This window comes from Symphodus melops (genome assembly GCF_947650265.1).
Source record: "Symphodus melops genome assembly, chromosome: 15".
NCBI classification, from domain to species: domain Eukaryota; kingdom Metazoa; phylum Chordata; class Actinopteri; order Labriformes; family Labridae; genus Symphodus; species Symphodus melops.
The window spans coordinates 10970946-10992260 of NC_136705.1; the positions used below are offsets into that span (position 1 = coordinate 10970946).

Here is a 21315-nt window from a genome sequence, read left to right on the forward strand (position 1 = left end):
TAGCTTTTGGCTCAGGGAAGTCAGTATGTTGGTAAATACAGATTGGTTGGTGGATAGCAAGGTAGAGAAGATAAAAGGGCAGCAATTGACAGTTTACATCTGTATAGTTCTTAGTTATTTGTTCAACAGTGTTTAATAAAGTAACACTGGAACAAGATTATTGACTGCAGCTTCTTTCAACCATTAGTTAACATTTACAAACTGTAATATATTAGGCTGGTAAGCTGTAGTTGAAGTTATCCTTGCTAGAGTCAATGAAGCTATCCTCCAGAAATAACTTCTATAGGCTAACACTAAGTAAGTGAGATGTTATCATCAGCTACACTTTTGAGCAATTTAATTCGTATAACTCACAGTGCTTCAACTGTACAACAAATTAAAGCCATCATTAATATCTTTACAAAAAGCCTTCATCTTTTTTTTTAAATCAACACCAGCTTTTTACCTTTCCTTCTGAAGCTAGCAATAATTTATATGGATTAAAATAAGATTTACGTTTTGTTTTCACAAGGAAAATATTATGTATCTATTTTATGTTTAAGAATACATTCCTAAGCTTATCTAAGCAGCTCAATCCTACACATTTTAATTTAGCAAGTGCATTATTATATTGTATAACTTCATATTCATTTTGAGCGCTGTGAGTGACAGCAGCGTCTCCAGTTGCTCTGTAGCACTTAGCTATTTTAACTTTAGCTTTTTTAGCTTTTTTTCTTTCTGACTTTCCCAGAGAGATCCTTTCCTAGTGATTAATAAATATCTATCTATTCTAACAAGGACCACAAACAGGGCCCACAACCCCTTCTGAAATTCAAATAAACAACATCAGCCTATCTTGAAGTACTCCACAATTACCCCATAAAAAACCCCACTTGCACACCCAGGTCTGGAAATAATACTCTGGACAGTATCATGGACATGCAGCAGATAAACAAGAAACATTTAATGGTAAACACGTGAGTTAAGACAGATTAGTGTTTAAAATAAACCAGCAAAGCATAATTTGTTGTTCAGCTTTCTCCTACTGCCAAAGAGGTACGTCCTGACAGATCTCTCTACTGAATAAGGCTGTTGGCTTAAAAAAATATCTCTCAAACAATGCACTTGCAATCACAGATTAAGAACAACTTTGGTTTCCCCCAGAACAACTGCTAAGAGGACACTGAACAGTGAAGACTGAATGTGGGACATTCACATGGAAATATCTTGGCTGTTTTCTCCCTCTGTGTTCCTTTTTTGTACAACAAAATAGATCTTCTGAAGGGTTACCCTGCATGGCTGGTGTTCTGTTAATCATAATCTTCATACTCTGGATCCATGTCGTCACCCTGGTAGTACGTCCCCTGTGTGGAGTAGGACCTGGTCTTCATTGAACAGTTGGTGTCCATCAAAATAGCCTGAAAGAAAATGATTGAGTGTTGTTTCTGCAACATTTGTCAAAGGTTGTGAATCATAATTCCCTGTTTGTTAAAGAAATTTTACACTGAAGATTAAAACGGATGCATGCGATGTATAATGTGCAGAAAATTAATGCATTTCTTTTTTTTTACCATTAAAGCCACCATCTATACATATTAAAGCCTTTATTTAACAAAATCCTAGTTATACAGTAAAAAGATATAGTAGCAGACTGCAATTCATGCCATTATCCTTCAAAAGGATCTGAAAGGTGGGCAGAGAATGTATCCCCTGTTTAACATTTTATGGTAGAGTGAAAAGGCAAATACCGATTAAATTAAATGGCAGATGAGATAAATGGTTAGAAGTGAATATAAAACATGGGAAAGAAAGGTAAATGAGAGATGATTCTGCATGGAGAAGAGCCAAAAGATAGGAGGGCAGGCAGATGGACTTGCAGGGTGATTTGGGTCAGCCACGAGCATGCAACAGGCAGATTTTTTTTAATGTAGGACATCCACTGACGGCCACTGATGTAATTTATAGTTATTTGCAATCATTACAGCCTGTAGAATATGACAGATTATAAAGCCCTACAAGGTAAAATGCTGTACAAGTTGATTCTGTTATTTATTTGTTGCATTGTGAAATGTGATTATTTCCATGTAAATTTTGACCTTAAGGGGGGGGTTTCCTTATTAGAGGAGAAAACAAATAAACAGGGTTAGAATGGAAATGAGAAAAGCTCCAGGTTTTGTCACACCACTGAAAAGAAAGAGCTTAATAATTGAATACCAGTCAGGCTCCGGGAGGCAGACACACTATGTACTTTCAAGAATAGACTTAAAACTTTTCTTTTTGATGAATCTTATAGTTAGGGTTGGCTTAGGTATAGACCAGCTCATAGTTATGCTGCAAAAGGCTTAGACTACCGGGGGAACTGGCACCAGGAACTCTTATCTCTCTCTCTCTGCTTTCATGTCTTATTACTGCTTGTCACTATCTTTATATTCTAACCTCTCCTTTTTCTGGGAGCTCCTGAGCTCTCTTAGGTTCCTCGGGACTGTTGATGAAGATGGCCTGCCCGAACACCCCCCCCCCCCCCCCCCCCCCCCTTCCCCCATCCTATCTTATCCTATCCTTCTTTGTGCATCTTGTCCCATCTCCCCCATCCCATTTTCAAGCCCAGCACAGTTTAGCAGATGGCTGTTCCGTCATGAGCCCGCGTCTGCTGAAGATTTCTGCCTGTTAAAGGGAGTTTTTTCTTGCAACGCTATGACGGATTAAGCTGGGCTCTTGTAATGTAGCCATAAGTAAGGTCCTTTACCTGCTTTTTGTAAACGATGAGCATGGTCTTGTTACCTGCTCTTTTGTTAATGTTAACAGACAAACAGTAAGGTCCTTTACCTGCTTTTTGTAAAGTGTCTCGAGATAACGCCTGTTATGAATTGACGCTATACAAATAAAGATTGATTGATTGAAATGCACATTTCTGTGTTAAATTCAGTTTCCAGTGTTCCGCTTTAGTCTGTTCTGTCTAAAAAAACTTAAGACCTTAATGGTTAGTCATCATCATCATTCTATTATGAGAGATTATGGCTCACTGTTACTCATAGAAATCAAGCTTACTTATTGTACCAAGAGTTTCCAAAAGTACTATGGGAGCCTTTAGTGCCTCCAGGGAGATATCATGTGATTCTCTACTCATGAACCCTGAGCACTTTAACAGTAGGTTTAACTTTCCTTTTTTAGAGGGCTTATAGTTAGGACAGGCTCAAGCTAAACCCAAAGTAGTTATGATGAACAACTAAATTCCTCCTCCCCCTTTTTTCAGTCATGTGGACCTATCAAAAATATTTTTTTACACAAACTTTGTTCATCTCCAGGTGTATTTGTGCTTGTTGTCTGGCGCGTTCCATTTGCAACTGTTTGATCATGGTTGTCATTGTTAAAGTCTTTTGTCCATCACTTACGGTTTTTGTCTGTCTTCCTCAGTCTGACTTTCTCTGCATTTGTTTCTCTAGCTCGTCACCCTTTTGTTTTGGGCAATACTGTGTTGAGGCATATGGCTTTCCACCTGCAATCTGTTTCTGCTTGTGGTTTTTGCTTGTACAGTCTCATGGTTGAATGGTGGGGTCTCTGGTGTAAAGTACAGACTGGACCTGCTCCTTATGTTAAGTGTTCAGAGATAACACCTGCTGCTAACAATTTAAAATTGACTGATTAATCGTTTGATTGATTGATTATTTCAAGTATAACACTGTGATGACATTTGTGCATCTTTTCCCTTCCAGGGCTTTTCCATTCAAAGATGTAAATGTTGGGTTTCTCTCAAAATGTTTAAGTGTTTTTTCAAACTTACTATTTTTTCTTCTTGTCCTGGTGGATTCCTGAGAAAGATGCAGAGCGGAGCAAAGAAAATATCCACTATTCCAATTATGGTCATCAGCCAGGGGAAGCCGATATTTTCAGCTATGGACCCACCAATTGATGGACCTACATTAGCAGAGGACAGATCACATGCAGGTTACATTTGGATTGTTCTTTGGTAAAAGTAAAAAACCCTTTGATTCCAAATCTGCCCCAATAAAAATACACCTTAATGTATTTTTTGTAAACCACAGGCTAGTAATATGAAAGTTATAGGCTACGCTTCTTGCGATTTATCAGAGGGTTTTTGGTTGTTTTTTTTGCAAAAATAATGTGAATAATTTAAAAATCTGTAAATAGGTATTGTAGTACTTAATCAAGTTCCCTCTTACCTAAAGCAAATCCCATACAGAAAGCCACATCAGCAATGGCATAGACACTTCCATAAACGGACACATGCCGCAGGTCTACTAAGTAACCCATAATAGGCATCATAGAAGAGTCCACCATGCCTGTTCCAAACCAAAATCAGAAAATATGTTATATGATCAACATGGAACATAGCTACTGTACTTCTGCATCATGTTACATTTAGCAGACTCACCAATGGCAAAACCGACCCCAAAGTTTGGAAGAATCAGACCATAGATGTTTGTGGCAAATGGAACCTACGTAAGACAGAAAAATATCATCAAAAGAATGTGTTTATCAGCTTTAAGTAATTTCTGATGAATTAAGTTAGGGTTAGGGTTAGTAACATTATCACCACTGGGAAAAGATGCTGGCTGTTCGAAGTGTGATTCTGAAAATTATTCAATTATTAACTGAGAGGAAATGTTGATGAATTACACAATATTGATGGTTTTATCCAATTCTCAATGCAATAATGCAGGCTGCACTGTGTCAATACTTTGTTTTTTGGACAAACAGAAATATATTTGATGAAATCATCTTGAAATGACCTTTTACGCTTTCTTTTTAGAACTTTTCTTTTTTTATACAGGAAACTTTAAGCCCCATCTCTAACTCTTTATTAACCCCTGATTGCTCTTTTTATATGAAACAGTTAATATTTGACATTCACATTAACGGTTAGGATTTCTTGCTCATACTTACACATAATACACTGATTCCAACAATTGTAATTCCAATAAGAGCGCAAAGCCATCTGCAAATGAAAGAAGATGTGGTTACTACATTGAATTAAGTTGTTTCACTTGATTGTCCTATCAGTACATTCGCCAAATATTATATTATTTGTAAATGCGTGCCTTTGTTGTGTTGTATTCTATTCAAAAAAGTCAATATTACAAAAGGCAAAACAATCTTTTATTAGTTGTTCATGACAAGAAAAAAAAGTTTCTTATTTTAAGTGAGAATGAGACGGGGGAGAATATTTGTAAAAATATGGGAGTACTGATAAGGCTTTCTGTGCTAATTTAACAGGAAATCACCATCATGACTTTCCAGGGAGTTGTTCCATTATCTGTAAAATGCGAACAGGGAAACTAAACGATAAGATTGGAAGTAGTTGTACTTGGCAAAGTTACAGAAAATTCTGAGAGAAGGGCTCAAGTAGTTTTTTTTGTTTTTTTTTACTTGAGCAAATCCACTAGGTGTGTATCAAGTAGGTGGTTATACACATTTAGATTTGGAAAGTATATGGAAACGTTATGAGAGGGCACATAAGTAATTAAGTCTCCAAAAAAAATTTAACGAGGGGGGCTTCTAATGGGAATGTCTTCTTGCCCATTTAATGTGATGCAGCTGTTGGTTGTCAATTAATTGTTGTTACTTTTGTTTTCTTGATTGCATTAAATGTATTATGTGTATGTACCTCTGATGGCTTAGCGTGGGTGCAGTGTGTTTGTGGGAGAGACATGTGGATGAGAGCCTTTATGTGTGTATATTGTGTGTGACTGTGTATCTATTGCGGTTTTTTTGTTTTTTTTTTTGTTTTTTTTTAGATAATCCCAATGAGATGTACCATCTTGTTTTCATGGGGGTCATCTCTATCATACACCACTGTTTTGTGTGTGTGTGTGTGTGTGTGTGTGTGTTGGACCCCCTTAAAAAATGTTCATCTTTGACAAAGCCTGTCAGTGGATACACCATATCTCTAAATGATACACAACAAAACAGATAAAATAAGTTAAGAAACCATTATTGCAAGGTGTTGAAGTTGTGTGATAAGTTCACAAAAGTGTACAAAACATGGCACGTGGTTTACCCACATCCTGCGATATCAAAGGCAGTCGAAAAAAAGTTATGTTTGGTAAAGCCGTGAGGATGACTATCAAGTTTTGACATTTAACAGATTGTACATAATGGAATTTAAACAGTTTTGGTAAAGGATGTAAAAAAAAAAAATCTAAATCTGAATGACTCAACCCTGGGGAAGATATGTGCACACGGAAATGATGGGAGCACTGTATCATCAAGGCTTCAATAAAGCCAGCCTCTCAAACCCTAAAAACACTGAAAACTCATTTAGAGGAACGGAAACAGATATCACATCCACAGAGACAGAGAGCAGATAAGGATGATTTTTCTCCCTACCTCCCCATCTTGTGCGCCAACGTGCCAAAGATGTTGGTTCCAATAAGGTAGGAGATGGAAGCTGGTAAGAAAGCAACGCCTGGACCAAAGACAGACACATGCAGAGAGATGAGAGTATGAAGGTGTGGGCAGATAAACAGATCTCTATCAGGGCCTCATCACTGAGCTGCTGTACATCTTCCATTGACTGTAATGAAGACTTGTGCTTGCCACCTGCCAGCATGTGACACACTAATATCCTGTTCCCTACTCACCGTTTTTTATCTGACCTAGACTTCATATATAAGAGACTCGAGGATCAAAGTAATAACACCTAGGACTGAAAGATGCCTCGGAAAAAATATCCAGCGGCACATTGGCTCCACAAACATTTAATGCAAGATGTTTCTATTTTAAGTATTATATGGTAGCAAATGGAAACGCCTTAATAAAGTTGAAATTATTTCCTGTAGGAGAAAAAAATATCACTTTCAGAAAGTGCACACATTTGAAACACATGCAATAGTCCGAAACGAATGGAATGCACTGCAAATGCAAACCTCAGAGACACACTGCATGAAACCAAGACAATTGCATACACGGCAAAAATGATGCAGTATGAATATTGATGCAAAGTTAAAATGTACAGACCAAAGGCCAAACACAGCAGGCATCACAACAGCAATACTGTAGACATGTAGGGGGTGCTGAGTGGAACAGCTGTATGAAATGTTCAGAGTTCAAACCTTGCATTAAGTTTCATGGAGAAACACCGATAAAAAATATGTAGATTCAAATTGTGAGATATGTGACTAATCAAAGTTTGTTATGGCACTAATCACATTTATTTTCTAACAACTAGGAATAATAATATGAATACAAACTAAAACCGACTACACATTGGTATAGCTTTTTTTATACCTAGCTGCCATTTCCTTGCACACATGGTCTCCATCATCCAGATTGGTAGTGTTGGCTCCATCATGGCAATGGCCATATTTCCAAAACAAATGGCACCTGGGAAGCAAGATTGAGGAGAAGTAGAAAGAAAGAAAGAAAATTCAATTCTATTTTTGTTCTTTGGTTGTCATGTGTTACTTCTATCTCCTACTGCTTGCAGAAAAATAACATACAAACATGCTTACTCTCATTGTGTTGGTAATGTGGGGAATTGACATGGTTGATAGGCTTTCTATCATAAATATCCTGCAACATATTTTTGTGTTGCCCTATTTGTTCAAATCATATAGTTGGTGCATGTTCATAGCTTTAAAATCCCTCTAAGTTAGTGATCTCAAACTTACACACTGTATTTGTGGTAAGAAACTGATGAACGTCTGTTGATTTGTGCACGTGTGAAAACACTAGGCACACTGACAGTTAATGTAGTCCTTGACAACATATTAAATATCAGCCTGCATTTGTCAGGTGGGCTTTAACAACATTTCGACTTTTGAAGGTTAATGTAGTTTTTGTAAGTCATCTTTACTCAGTACCAAACAGCAAGACAGTTCCTTTCTTTTGTACAACAGGCCAGCTTAAGAGGTTTTAGGTAAGAGTCTAAATACTGACTACTTATGGCTTCGTGAAGATGCATACACTTGGGAACAACGTGAGAGCCAGAAAAGGCCCTTTTGATTGAATTATCCATGATGTGTCCTTAGCCCCGTTTCCACCAAGCGGTCAGGTGTGGATCAGAATGGTGTTGTTCAGTAAAGCCCAAAGTTTGCATTTCCACAGCCAACCTAGCCCTATTTGGTGGGTGGCGTTTAAGCCGGATGCTGACAGCCGCGTCAGCTATGTAATGGATGCCATGAGTGTGACACATTGTACACCGCTAATAAATTTCAAAAAAAAGAATCGAAACGAAAAAACTTCATAGTATTTTGCGCTACTGACGTCTGATATCAGGACAATTAACACCTCTGAGTGAGAGACTGTGCGTTGGCATGTGGCTCTTCGTTGCAAATCGCAATAAAGCTTTGTTTCAGAGAAGGCTGTGTGCCGCGGGGAGAATAAAGAAGCGACTGTGTATTTAAACAAAGCGGAGTTGTGTTTGTCTTATAATGCTGCTGTTGTACGGGACCAATTAACGGACTGCAGTGTTTAGCTCCACCTTTTAGGGTTGGATCGATATACTTAGCACTCCAACGTAAGAGTACCAAAAAGTAGGAAGGTACAAGTCGGTAATTTGGGGATCTTTTCCTAGCTTCAGTCTATGGAAACGCCACAAAATGTGCGCTCTATCGAGACAAACCAAACTGAACCGCTTGGTGAAAACAGGGCTCTTGAGCAAGACACTTAACCCGAATTGCTCCCCCGGCTGTGTCAGGGGCGTATGCATGTGTATGAACATGATTAGCTACTTCTGATGGTCAATATACATAGCACTCTGCCATCAGTGAGTGAATGGGTATGAATGTGTAGGTGTGACATGTGGTGTAAAGCGCTTTGAGTAGTCAGAAGACTAGAAAAGTGCTATACAAGCTCAAGTATAGAGGGACAGAAAATATGGGGAAAGAGTGTGGGGGAGGAGTCCAATCTGTTACCCGTGCAAATGACGACTTGTCTGATCTACCAACTGTATCCTCGAATGTCCTCGGAAAGGGGTTCAAATGCCTTTGTTTCTGATGTTGTACATGTTCTACTTTATGTAAATCCTGTTACTGCAGTTACTCAAGAACTGCAAACAGAGTGACCCAGACCCTGATCCAAGGCAAAAAATTGCTAAATTTCCCTTCAAGACAATAATGTGCGACAAATACCATTATTACTAAGAAAACCAGACTAAATGCAAGATCCCAGTCAATTTCTTTCCCTTCTTTTTCCCATTTCCATTAGAGAAGGCAAGATCCCACAGATGCTTCACCATAGCGGGATGACATCTGTGTTGTCATTATTTTCTTACCAGCTGCAATAAGAATGTACGGATCCTTCATTAGTGTAAGCAGTGGGGTCCCCTTCTGAGTCTGTGAAGGAGAAAAACATATATTAAAAAAATAATAATATATATATATATATATATATATATCGTTTGTCTTAAACTTAAACAAGAGACCTCAAGCAAAACCCCGATAGTAAAATACTTTGCATGATCATCAAAACAGAAGCCGTTTTAAAAAACAATTTCATATAGAAATTGGTGTTTCAGCTGGTCAGTGTTGTTGCATGTTTGTGAATCCGATCCACCCTCTGTAATAATCTGGTATAAACTTGCAGTTTCATTATAATGCTGAGGGGCAAGCAGACAGAAAGACAAAAGGTACAAAAACATTTTTGACAGAGGTAATTACACTTTGTGGGCCTAATGCTTCTTGGTATCAAATGAAAGGGACTATTATGTTTGTAAGTGTCATTGGAACCTTGTCTAAAGCTCAGATGAAGGACATTGAAAAGCTGAAATAAATCTGCAAATGACCATGAAGTTATCCTATAGGCTTTGTTGCCACTCTCAGGTTTGTTGTTATCTCTGCTCTTATTGTAGAGCATGTGCCATCCTAAAGAAGTAACAAAATATTATTTTGCTTCCTTTAGTTTCTCTTTTTTTGACAGTCATTAATTATTGTTCAAAACTGTCTAATGGCCTAGGTTAACTGGCACCTCAAACAGCAGGTTAGCTGTTAGTGGTTAGCTGCTATCATGTGATGCTATTATGTAGCTGACGTGGCTATCTGCATCAGGCTTACACGCCGCCAACCAAATAGGGCACGGGAGGCTGTGGAAACGCAAACAGGACCAGGCTTTACCAAACCAAACCAAATTGTACTGATCCATATCGGACCGCTTGGTGGAAACGGGGCTTTAAGCCAATTTACCTTATCTATTTATCTACCACAACTATCTTGCTACCACAATAACAGGCATGTATTAACTTAAAAATGTTGAGTAATGACCATTAAAACTAATTGGGATCATTCCAAAGAGATGCATGTTTGTTCATATTCCTGTGATCTAATGAAGGGAGACCAATCATCCAAGATGGGTAAAATAATACTACATTACCCATATGACAATGTTTCAACATAGTAAGAACAATTATTGCTATTGTTTTCCATAGAGATTATCTTTTTCTTTTCTGCTCATTATTATTGAAGTCATTGTGATAAAAACATTAACAGTACCATCAGCTGGTGTCAACTAATCACTAATTTGTCTGTTTATGTGTCAATTAATCAATTGGTTATTATTAAGGCTAAGACTGATGCTGAGGCTTGTAGCTCTAACAGACAGAACCTGTCAGTATGCTAGAAGTATGCTCTCATTGTCGCTTCAGACTTATCCTGCATTTATATAAACTTTAGTCTAGAAAACATAACACTGTTAGTGTGTTCAGCAAATAATTTATTATTATGGAGTTTCCATTGGGATGTGTGATCCATAATCACACAATGTTAAACATGTTTTAGTACATAGGCACATTGAAGTGCACATGTTTGGACATTTGAGGGTCCTGGTTTGGGAATTTGAAAATGTGGTCACCTGATACAAATATAAACATCAAAAAATGTGGTTATATATTTGGATGAAGTGCAAAAAGATTGTAGTTGATATTACAAGGAGTTTGTTAAAGCTTCCCTCAAGAGTCATTTTAAGAGTCAAACTACATTTAAATCCCATTGTTGGTAAAAGAAAAGAGAAGCAGACAAATATAACTGACATCCATTTTTACCCAAGGCTATTTTCTTTGGTCAGAAAATGTCCACTTATTGATACAATTATATGCCACTCAGAGGATAATGTGTGTGATGTCTGGTAGAGAGAGGAGACGGCTCTGCACTTTTATAACACAACAAGTTCCATTAACAAAATGTACTGTTAAAGTGAAATAATGCAGACTAAACTGTTGAATATTTGTTTCAAGACATCCACTCCCTTTATTTCTTATCACACTTCCATGATTTAATCTTATTAACTAATTAACTCTATATTTAAGAGGCCATAAAAAACACACTCTGTTAAATGCTTTGCAGCTGTAAAGGTCATTTTAATGAAGTGAGATACGTTCAGGAAACTAATCATCAAACAAACTCACCTCTGGTTCCACCTTGGTGGGCTGAAGAACAAAGAGCTGCAGAGCTGTAAGAACACAATGAATCAACAACAAAGCATGTGATACCTGCAATCAATTTTTTTTATGAAAATATGTTTCACTAGACTGTCAACATATACAAATTTGAATCATGATTAATCACTAATTTTCCACAGTTAAAGGAAGTATATAATATTTACACATAAATACAGCAGAAGCCAAGTATATTTAATGCGAATGTCTCTCTGATTCATGACTGTCTGCAATGTGTGAGAAGCGTGAGTCCCATTTCTGTACTGTTGTTGGACCTTGTTCACCTTTACATGAATGTCATGGCCTCGCGTTTAAAGCTGATTTAGTCAAGGACTAAAGAAAAGAATAATAGCCTACTCACTTATGTATGATGTTATTTAAATGTCTTTAGACCATGGTTATTCTGTATGTATGTACAATGTTAACCTATGGTTGTAGATGCACCGTTGGAGGAGAGCGGATGCTTCAGAATAGGTGAAATACAGCAGTTTATTTTGGTGTAATGCTGAACGCAAGAACAACGAATGAAATAGTCACACATTCTACCTTCATTGTGATTAATACATTTTTTAATTGTGTGTTTGAAATCTAAGTATTTAACATTAAAAACATTTTTTGGGCTTATTTTGAATTTTGGAAAAGTCCTATGCTGAGACCTCTTCTCTTGCTGTTTGAGTTCAACCATGCAACTCTGCCATCAGGTAGATCGAAAGATGACAGTAACTTAACCACGAAAAGAGAAACTTGTTATAGATCAGAACTATATTATAATATCTCACAGGAACAGTAAAAAAAAGTGAATGAGGCAACTTTTGACTCATCAAGTGAGCTGACTAGGAGTTGTTTTTTTTAAGGTAAATGAGCGTGGGGGGCTTTTCCATGGTGCAGCTAAAGGGACAACATAGAATGCAATTAATCACGATTAAAAACCTTATTTCATTCAGTTATTGCTAACAGCCCTAAAGTTTATCTCAAAAAATGTTTTCTGTTTTGAATGTAATAAACACTTAACTGTACCTCCATCAAACAAAGCAAGGAACGCCAGAATAAGGAAAGGGGCTGTCTTTCCAACAAATTCGTACATCACACTGCCGAACGGTGGTCCAACTGTGAATGACACACTCGATGGTCAGTTTCTGAGAAAACGTTTTGTATCAGGGTAGAAAAACTTGAGCAAAACAAGCTTGGGATCAGATAATTGCATTAAATACATCTTGGAAAGTTGTGTTTAATCAGAAGTCAGGGCTGAAATATATAGCTTTATATGTCACAATATAGTTGCAATTTTTAAATTTCTGTTTCTGAACTTACTTTCAAACACATCATCAGACTTTCTTAATTGATTAGAAAAAGCTGAACAATGACTTTGTATGTATACAGACCTAACACTCCCAATGCCAGACCTCCCAGAGCAATTCCTATGGCATGACCTCTCTCCTCATCGTCAGTGTATACACTCGCAAGCATCCCCATTCCTGAAAAGATAAAGAGGACTCATTTAAACAGAAAGATCAAAGTTTGTACATACAAACGTTAAGGCCAGGTGGCTTTACAGAAAACTGCTTTATTCATGTGACCCTACCAAGAAGGTTGTGTTTTTTGTCAGATGAATTATGAAAAAAAAAAAAAAAGATGCACTTTACCTAACATTTGTATCACCTAAAGCTATACAGTTAATTTCACAACTTATTCTTTCACAAAGAAAATTGTTTTTAATGTTGTGGATATTATCTGTCTATTTCAATAGAGACTTTTAAAAAGCACTAGTACAAGATCAAGTTTACATATTATAAAATTATATTAACGCTTGGTATAATCTTTTTTTTATCCTTATTTACAGAACATCAAATAAAAAAGTTAAATTAAATAAATTAGTTCTTGTTAGTTCTTATCTTAAGAACAACACTACGCTAATTTTCAAGTCTTGTGTGACAATTAAGTGTGTGGAAGTGGAACAAGACAACACTAAAGTACTCCTTTCTTCCAGTACATTTGTGGCATCAGAAGTGAGACACAGATTTATGGGAACTCGACACGCTGTCAATTAACTTGCAGGACTCCTCCCTCTGCTCTACATTTACGATCAATCAAACACCCCAACTTATGAAAAAAAAAAAAAAAAAAACGGCTCAACAACCAATATTCCTTCAAGATTATGAATGTCTGTAAATATATTCAGATAGGCTGATGTGAGGCAAAAAATGAGACCAAAAAAAGGTCTTACCAGCCACAGAGGAGCAGGAGGAGCCTACACCTTGAAGTGATCTGGCCAGAAACAGCAGAGCGTAGCTCGATGAGAAGGCGAACACTTCACATCAGTGAGAACAGAGGAAATTTAGACAAAGAAACATAAAGGTATGATGCAAACTCTTGGTAGTCTCAAAATGTTGGTTGAAACTTACTGATAGTAGAGACGAACATGATACAGAAGCCAACAAAGATAGGAAGCTGGTATCCTATTCTAAGGGGACAAAGAGAAAAAGAAAGGCAGGTTTTACATTTTTAGAATAAGCATACCATTCGTTTCAGATGTTAATGCTATTGCACTTGTAAAACAGCTTTTTAAAATGTTTAAATATATTGTCTCTTTCTGAAGCAGTGACATTGAAATAATTGAACCTCTGAAGCAGCAGGGGACTGCTAGTCTTTAAATGGAAAATACTCTACCAACTGAGGGGTGAAATTATGATGAGAATGACATGAGTGAAAACTGTAGTCAGTTAAATACAATGTTGCTATGGTCACCATGCTAGGTATAGAAGGTGCAGATTGACATTGACCACGAAGGTGTAAAAAAGGAACCTTCATAATTACTGAAAAATGTCCACTTGTAAGCCATAACAACTAAAAGGCTCTAGTAAAACAATGACCTCATGAATAGCATGAATAGAAATGTAGAAACTCGGCATCTGTATGACAGATTCTTGCCTGATACAATTGTCAGCCCGACACTTTAACTGAAACACTGGAAGATCACAAAATCTTTTTTTTTCATTAAAAGGCTAAAAGCTGCCATACAGATGAGAGCTGTTGTATTCCCCTTTAGATACCTGACATGCTTGACTTGCCTTGTATTGTCCTCTGTCAAGAAAGGAAGGTGACTAAGAAGCAGTAATGGGAGTGCGTTCTTTGCTTCAATTACAGCATATCTGAATGCCCAGCTGAGACACTAAATACCAGCTTTGAGGTGAGCCAGTAATGTTGAAGCATACTCACTTTTTCCCTTTACCCCTAACATTTACTGTACATTACATCTTAATTTTTCTGTTCTCATTAATTTAATCTGTGATTCTTCAATGACCTTTCTGAGTAATAAACCTCAAACAGAATTACTGTAACTGTTTTTCCTTGATTATATGCAATAAAATCAATTGATTCTTTCTTAATATAAAATGATTGAATAACAAAGTCGAACACAACACAGCACACATCGGGTAAAACCTAATTTGATCTCACGTCTTTCTTGTTGGCAATCCTAAGTAGGTTTTTGATCTTATTGGAGTTTTCAGCTTTTGGAAAAATGTCCAAATGAGTGAATCCACTGCAATCCATGCATGAAAACAAAGATATGCACATGCACACAAACCGACGTAATCAGGAATTCTGCTCTGTTTGATTCACTGAGATTAGATTTGTTGTGGCAGACATGACATTACACCCTGGAAACTGCATTACACTGACATGTTTACCTTGTGAAAACAATATCTGATGTTTCTATTGAGAACATAAAAAAGGAACTCTGTTGGGCAGCTCCTTAATCTTAATGTTATTCTGTCTTGACCTCCAGTTAGTTTCTGATAATACAAAAAGATTTTGAAGCCCTATGAAGGCTTCTATTGCACCCAGGGGCAGTTCACCATGATAATATCGCTCTGCCCTTTGTCATAGTGTTTTTAATGTTATCAATAATCTCCAACGTTTGTTTATGTTAAACATTTCATTACATACACTTAATTAGACAAAAATTACATTTAATTTAACAATAACGTTACACATACATCTAACTCCACAAAGTAATGTTTTAGTGGAAGTATTTTTCTACCTAAAAAGTTTACTGATAGTCCGGATATATGACTTCTATGGAAGCTACTTTTAGGGTTTCTCACATGGTAACTACTGTAAAAGTGCTATTCTTCTGTATTTGTATGGAAGCATTACCTCATAGCAACAAAACAGGCTGGCTTCATTAAAATTGCTCAAATGAATGTGAAAGATGTGTTTTCTTTGCAAATCCACCCCGCATCATAAAAACAATTCAATGAAAGAAGAGTTCAAGCAGAAAAATGACACAAGCCTTATCAACATTAAGTGTACAATAGAGCATTTATCAGAAATCACTATAGACCTGTCTAGAGTTTTTCTTTTCTTCTGACTACTAACAGAACTTTTACACAATATGCCAGGTTATGCATAACAACATAACAACAGCAGTAAATCACATCAACCTTCACAGTACATCACGTTTTTTCTAAAGCCTGGACATGTTTCTACTCAGAATTCCTGTAATCCATGCACAAAGCACAGTGTTTACACAAACCATGCAGATACCAATTTAGAAACTGTAACTTTTTTTCCCGCTTGAGGCAAGGATTTACATTAATGTTATGTCTTATTTCCTCAGTAAAAGAAATACTGTCCCAAACTTTAATTGGACTGCATATTAAGAATTTTATTTTGTAATCCTTTGTATTACATGTTTATCAGAGAAAAGTTGTCTACGGAATTGTCTATTGTATATATGACATATCTCTCCAAAAATGACGTTACTTTTTGTTGTAGATATTCAAAAATAATCATTTTATCAGTTTTATTTTTGAACTACTTCGCTCATCGATAAGTCAATCAACTTTAGGTCAAATTGCTTTAAGAACTTTTCAAAAACAATGGTCCGTGTTTGAATAAATAAAGTAAATGGATTCATGCGTTCATGGTATGATATTGTATTATATTGTATGTTAGATCACTTGGTATGATATGGTATTTTATGGTATGGTATGTCAGATGGTATATATGATATGATATGGCATGGTATCATAGTTATATGGTATGGTATTGTATCATAGATAACATGGTATTGTATGGTATGGTATCTATTTTGAAAGGATTTCACTATTTTTACATCAAACAAAAATAAACTAATAATGAGATAAATCATGACTCAAAACTGTTTATTTTATCCCTAATGATGTGCCAAGGGGAAAGGATGGACTTTCTAAATGACACATTTTAAAAAAAAATATTGTTGTGCCAAACATTATATCCCCCAAATATTTTGGTGTCACCCAGTTATTTATCTTCATTCTATACTACTTCATTTGTTTTAACCTTAAAAAGCAATAATTATTTTTTAAATAACTACCAAAATAGCAGATTGTTGTTTGGTCTAAGGACTTAAAGATAAGAAACACAAACATGATTCTCTCACACACAATATTAGGCTGCTATTAATAAGTCACTATTAATATTTTAAGAGTGCCTGGTAACGAGTGTTAGTAATTAATTAATGACTGATTAGTCCACAGGTTGTAAAGATTATGTCAGTAATCCCTCTACAGACAAAAAAAACCAACATACCTGTTTGTAAGTGGCCCTATGAAGGGGTTGGTAATCAGTTGTACGGTGGCCTTGGAGGCAAAAAGCATTCCCACTTTGACATTCTCATTGAGTAGTAAGCTATTGGCCTTCGGGCAGTCGGATGAGTTCTGAGGTGGTGCAGCAGCAGTAGCGGCTATGGGGACCAGAGCAGCAGACCTGGTTGTCATGTTGGAGCCTGCAGTCCTCACAGTGTTGTCGTACAGAGACACAATGCTGTTAAAGGCCCCTTGGGCACCCTGCTGTGAAAGAGTGTTGTTCTTCAAAGCCGCTTCTGTTGACTCATCCAAGTTGTACAGGTAGCTTGGAATGATTGGAACTGCAGGGTATAGAGAGGCAAGAGGAGATTGATGCAATGAAATATGACATGACCACTGAGTGATGCTCACTGGCATGATACTAATCCACATGTCACTGCAGCATATGTCAGAAGACAGCAAGGTGGGCTCCCTCATGGTGAGTCATAAGCATAATCCAAGAGGAAAAAATGCCTTGAAGAAGCCAATGTTTGTTTTTATCTAGTTTTTGTAAACATTTTGTGTTATTTGAAGGACTGTTGATCATATTTGATTATCAGCCTTTTGCCAACACCTATACAATGAAATTCAATGGGATTCTTATATTATGAGTAAAGTGCAGAATAGTCACAAACAACTTTCAGAAATAACATCCTACTTCCCCTTGACCATCAATGTTAAGATTTATTAGGTTGTTGACATTTATTCCCCTGAAAATATCTCTTTTGACGGAAGAAACCTTTGACCACATCAAAATGTATTCTATTGGCAATAGTTGGGTGTTTTGGCAAAATGTTGTTATTGGGTTTCAAAAACCACAATCACATGCAGATTGTGTCTATTTGATGTTATAATAGAAACGTATAGGTGTAGTGATGGAATATGATCTTTTCCAAAGATTACGTTAAATAAGGTCCCTTTCAAGCTCGTAAACTATTTATTTTTAAGCAATTTGTGTAATATTTGCTAAAAGTGATTTGGGAATTACATCCTGACAGCAATCTATACATCAAATGTTGAAACGAATAAACAGCATCTGTGGTTCTTTATAGACCTGTAATAAGTTCTGTCAACTCTCAACCATAAGGTTGCATCCACATGTTGATGCAGGAGCTGGGAGCACCCACTGTTAAATCAGCAGCTGAATGGATAAGTTAATATGAATGGTAGCATAGTCGCCTCTGCCAGCAGTGTGTAATTGGGTAGGTGTGAGCCACAGAATAATGACATTTGAGTAGTCAGAAGACTAGAAAAGTGCTATACAAGCTCAGGTCCATTTCCAATTTTACCCAGTTGTTTCTTTTGAACTTATTAATTGATGTCCAAAGGCAAGGCATGGGGTACAGATAGCAGATCTTCTATAACGGTATTAAATCAGGTAAAGGTAGCTTAATGGTTAACACTGACACTGAGCAACTTGTACTACACTATGAAAGAGGTGGTGTACATTGATGTGGGCTGGAAGGAGTGGCTTTGACATTTTTTCCTGTTCAATACCTTCAAAATGTAGCTCTTTACTTCTTGTTTCTCCAAAGGATTTGACCCAGTCTATAGTTTAAAAAAGGGAACCATTGTTATATCTAAGCAAACAAAGTTTCGGGCTAAATTTGAACCACTAAAGTTGTAATTTCTATACTATACTTCTATAATAAGAACTTTATTTATAGTTCAGTGGGGAAGGGTTTTACGGAGCACATGACATGAATCAGGCAGGCAGAAATACACCCTGAAGCTGCATTTAATAAGGAGGTGGATGCATGCAGACATTTACACAGCAATTCATCAAACACAGATTTACGGGTCAAGACGAAGCAAATACGAAGCATTTACAGGTTAATGTCAGGACAAAAAAAACATTATTCATCTGTGCTGTTGGAAATAATTCTGTTTTCTTCAATGACAGACTGAAAAAAGTAAACAATAGCAGGGACAGCTTTCTTTTATTTCATTCTTTTTGTCACACTATTGCCCCTTTGTCAGTGAGGATACTTGTAGTCTCAAGCTTGTGAAAGCGTGCAGATGTGTTAAATGATTAAAAATACAGCAATAATCTGATACTATATTATTATGCTGGGCTACTGTTGACTTCTAATAGTCTTAAAGGGTGACGTAAACCTTATAGCTTTTGAAAACAAATGTATGGACTTAATGAAGACAAATTTCTGTGTCCATTAATGTTTTGTATGCAGAGAGAACATGTTCGTTTCGACTGATTTTGTTGAGAAACTTCATTTTCGCAGTCCATGGTCACAAACATTTTAAATTCAATCCATAACAGACATGTAGATTTGTCAACATGAAGAGAAAATAGAGAAACAAGAGATAACATGCACTAGATGTTTTATCAATGTCCTTAAATTGCCTTTTCACGATGCCAAATAACTCATGTATTCTTAAATGTTGAAAATGATATATTGGTACAAATACCCATTTACAATCTTCAAATATAATTTCTCATTCTGACACTTGGAATGACATATGATCATTTTTAATAAAGTACGGAATTGTTATAGGTTCATTTTTGTAAAATAGATTCATGGTTGATTGTAATAATGAAATCTCCTTTTATGTCTGTTGGTTATTTCAGGAGTTTACATTCTGCATCCTGTCCAATTGCCTGAGTCATGATTGTAGAGCTTTCCTGTGTTTCTCTGAAATTCTTAGATTGGTATGATTTCCTCTGTCAGAAAACGATCAGGAGTCTGCTCTACTTAACAAAGGCTATCACCTGATTTATTATCAGTAGATGTTACACAAAGCAATGTTTTAGTCTGTCAGAAATGAACACTGATTCTGATCTCAGTAATGAGCTGTTTTAGTTTCATCTTAACCTTTTTATTTTCATCCTAAAAATCTAAACATTTACCAATGGAACTTTTTTTAATATACTGTATAGGGATTTTAGTAGACATGAAGAATTTCCTCTTAAAAGCTAATCAAAGCAGGCATATGATCATAAGACATTTAACTCACTGCAGTAGATAAATAAACGAAAAGAACGGGCCATTAAAATAGACCACCTTTAGGAAATTAAAATTCACTTTTTTATTCAATTTCAATATTTTAAGTTAAGTGCATTTACTGGTTCTATTTACTGGAGTTAAGGTGCTCATATAAGGGATCTTTTAATATCCCCTGTCTGCTTACGACGTTATCATTCATTCTAATGGATATCACTGTCTGGCGGATATTATTAGATTAAAAACTAAAGATAAATGTAAATAATACAAGTCGTCATCATCATCATTGTTCCTGTTTGTTGACTATAGCCACTTGCATTGGTTATTTATTTACCAGGCTAAATTTGACATCTCACGCCATTATTAACTCTCGTTAGGGGGATTTGGTCCATATACAAAAAACCTTGGGAGTTTCAAGGCAATTTGTAAATTGTAATGAACAACCTGTTGCGAAAGAAAAATGGGTAAAAGATTTAAAAGCAGGAGTGCACCTACCGACTACGGTGAGCAACATGTTATCCAGTAGCAGAGCTATAAAAACGATGAAGAGAATCAGTTTCCTCGACTGTCTCTCCTCCCTGAGCCAATTTAAAAAATTACACTGCCGAAGCGCATCCAGTCCTCCCATGGCGATAGTTCCAAAAAAGAGCAAAGGCAGAAGAAAATGACTGTTGGGAAGTTATCCTGTGGAGAAACAAGTAAGCAGGTTGAGTCAGTAACTTTAAAGAAATGATACCAGTCTTCATGAAACTCGTAAAAGGTTAGCAATAACAGTAAGCGCAGCATAAGTTTTACCTCAGACGCACGAGGGCCAGCAGCAGAAGCAGCTGTGCTGGGAGGAGGAGATGCTGCCTTTACTGAGTGGACCCACTGCTGACGTCATTCAACCTTTATGTGTAGGTTCCTGTCAGACCTGCCTTCAAATATTCAAACCAGATCAACTAAACCAGGGCAAACAGGATAACAGACGATACACTGCAGACTGATGCAACCTTACTGCAGATGTATAGTCTCTTTACATTAACCTTAGCGCCTTGTAAATGAAGATACAGGCCACTAAACATTTAATCTTTCTGTTTTTGTTGTTGTTTTTATTGCTGTTCCTAGCCCCTGTCCCACAATCTACTTGTACTTTTTCTCTTTCACCATTTCATTTTCTCTCTTACTATACCCTCTTTAGTTGACCCAGTAGATCATGTCAGATGACTCCACCAATGAGCCTGGTTCTGCTTGAGGTTTCTGCCTGTTCAAAGGACGTTTGGATGGCTCATGAATAAGAAATATTGTGTCTCTGTAAATTATATTCAAAAAGTGCCATCTGTGCATGCACAAGACAACATTTGTAGTGTTCTGGCCCTATATGTAAAAAAAACAAAAA

General features: G+C 36.6%; 1 protein-coding gene across 2 annotated transcripts; it reads right to left on the minus strand.

Moving 5' to 3' along the window:
• Window positions 1-915: 915 nt before the first annotated feature.
• Window positions 916-20755, minus strand: slc18a2 (solute carrier family 18 member 2). Of its 2 annotated transcripts, XM_079362224.1 has the most exons (16): window positions 20733-20755; window positions 20433-20621; window positions 16943-17279; window positions 13771-13829; window positions 13593-13676; window positions 12751-12843; window positions 12386-12475; window positions 11339-11382; window positions 9215-9275; window positions 7228-7323; window positions 6328-6406; window positions 4885-4936; window positions 4373-4436; window positions 4161-4280; window positions 3761-3894; window positions 916-1397 (listed from the first exon to the last, which is right to left on the minus strand). In XM_079362224.1, exons 2-16 carry the CDS (start codon window positions 20563-20565, stop codon window positions 1290-1292), a joined length of 1554 nt encoding a protein of 517 aa, XP_079218350.1. In that variant the 5' UTR covers window positions 20566-20621; window positions 20733-20755; the 3' UTR covers window positions 916-1289. The 2 variants fall into 2 exon arrangements, with proteins under 2 accessions (XP_079218350.1, XP_079218351.1); XM_079362225.1 differs by lacking the exon at window positions 20733-20755 and having other exon boundaries at window positions 20433-20658.
• Window positions 20756-21315: the final 560 nt, after the last annotated feature.

Excerpts from the sequence above, each read along its gene's own strand:
- slc18a2 (XM_079362224.1), bottom strand. The coding sequence starts at position 20,565 with ATGGGAGGACTGGATGCGCTTCGGCAGTGTAATTTTTTAAATTGGCTC. Across the intron at positions 9,276-11,338 it reads CCACCAAGGTGGAACCAGAG|ACTCAGAAGGGGACCCCACT; the intron begins GTGAGTTTGTTT and ends TCTCCTTCACAG. Across the intron at positions 7,324-9,214 it reads GTACATTCTTATTGCAGCTG|GTGCCATTTGTTTTGGAAAT; the intron begins GTAAGAAAATAA and ends CTTGCTTCCCAG.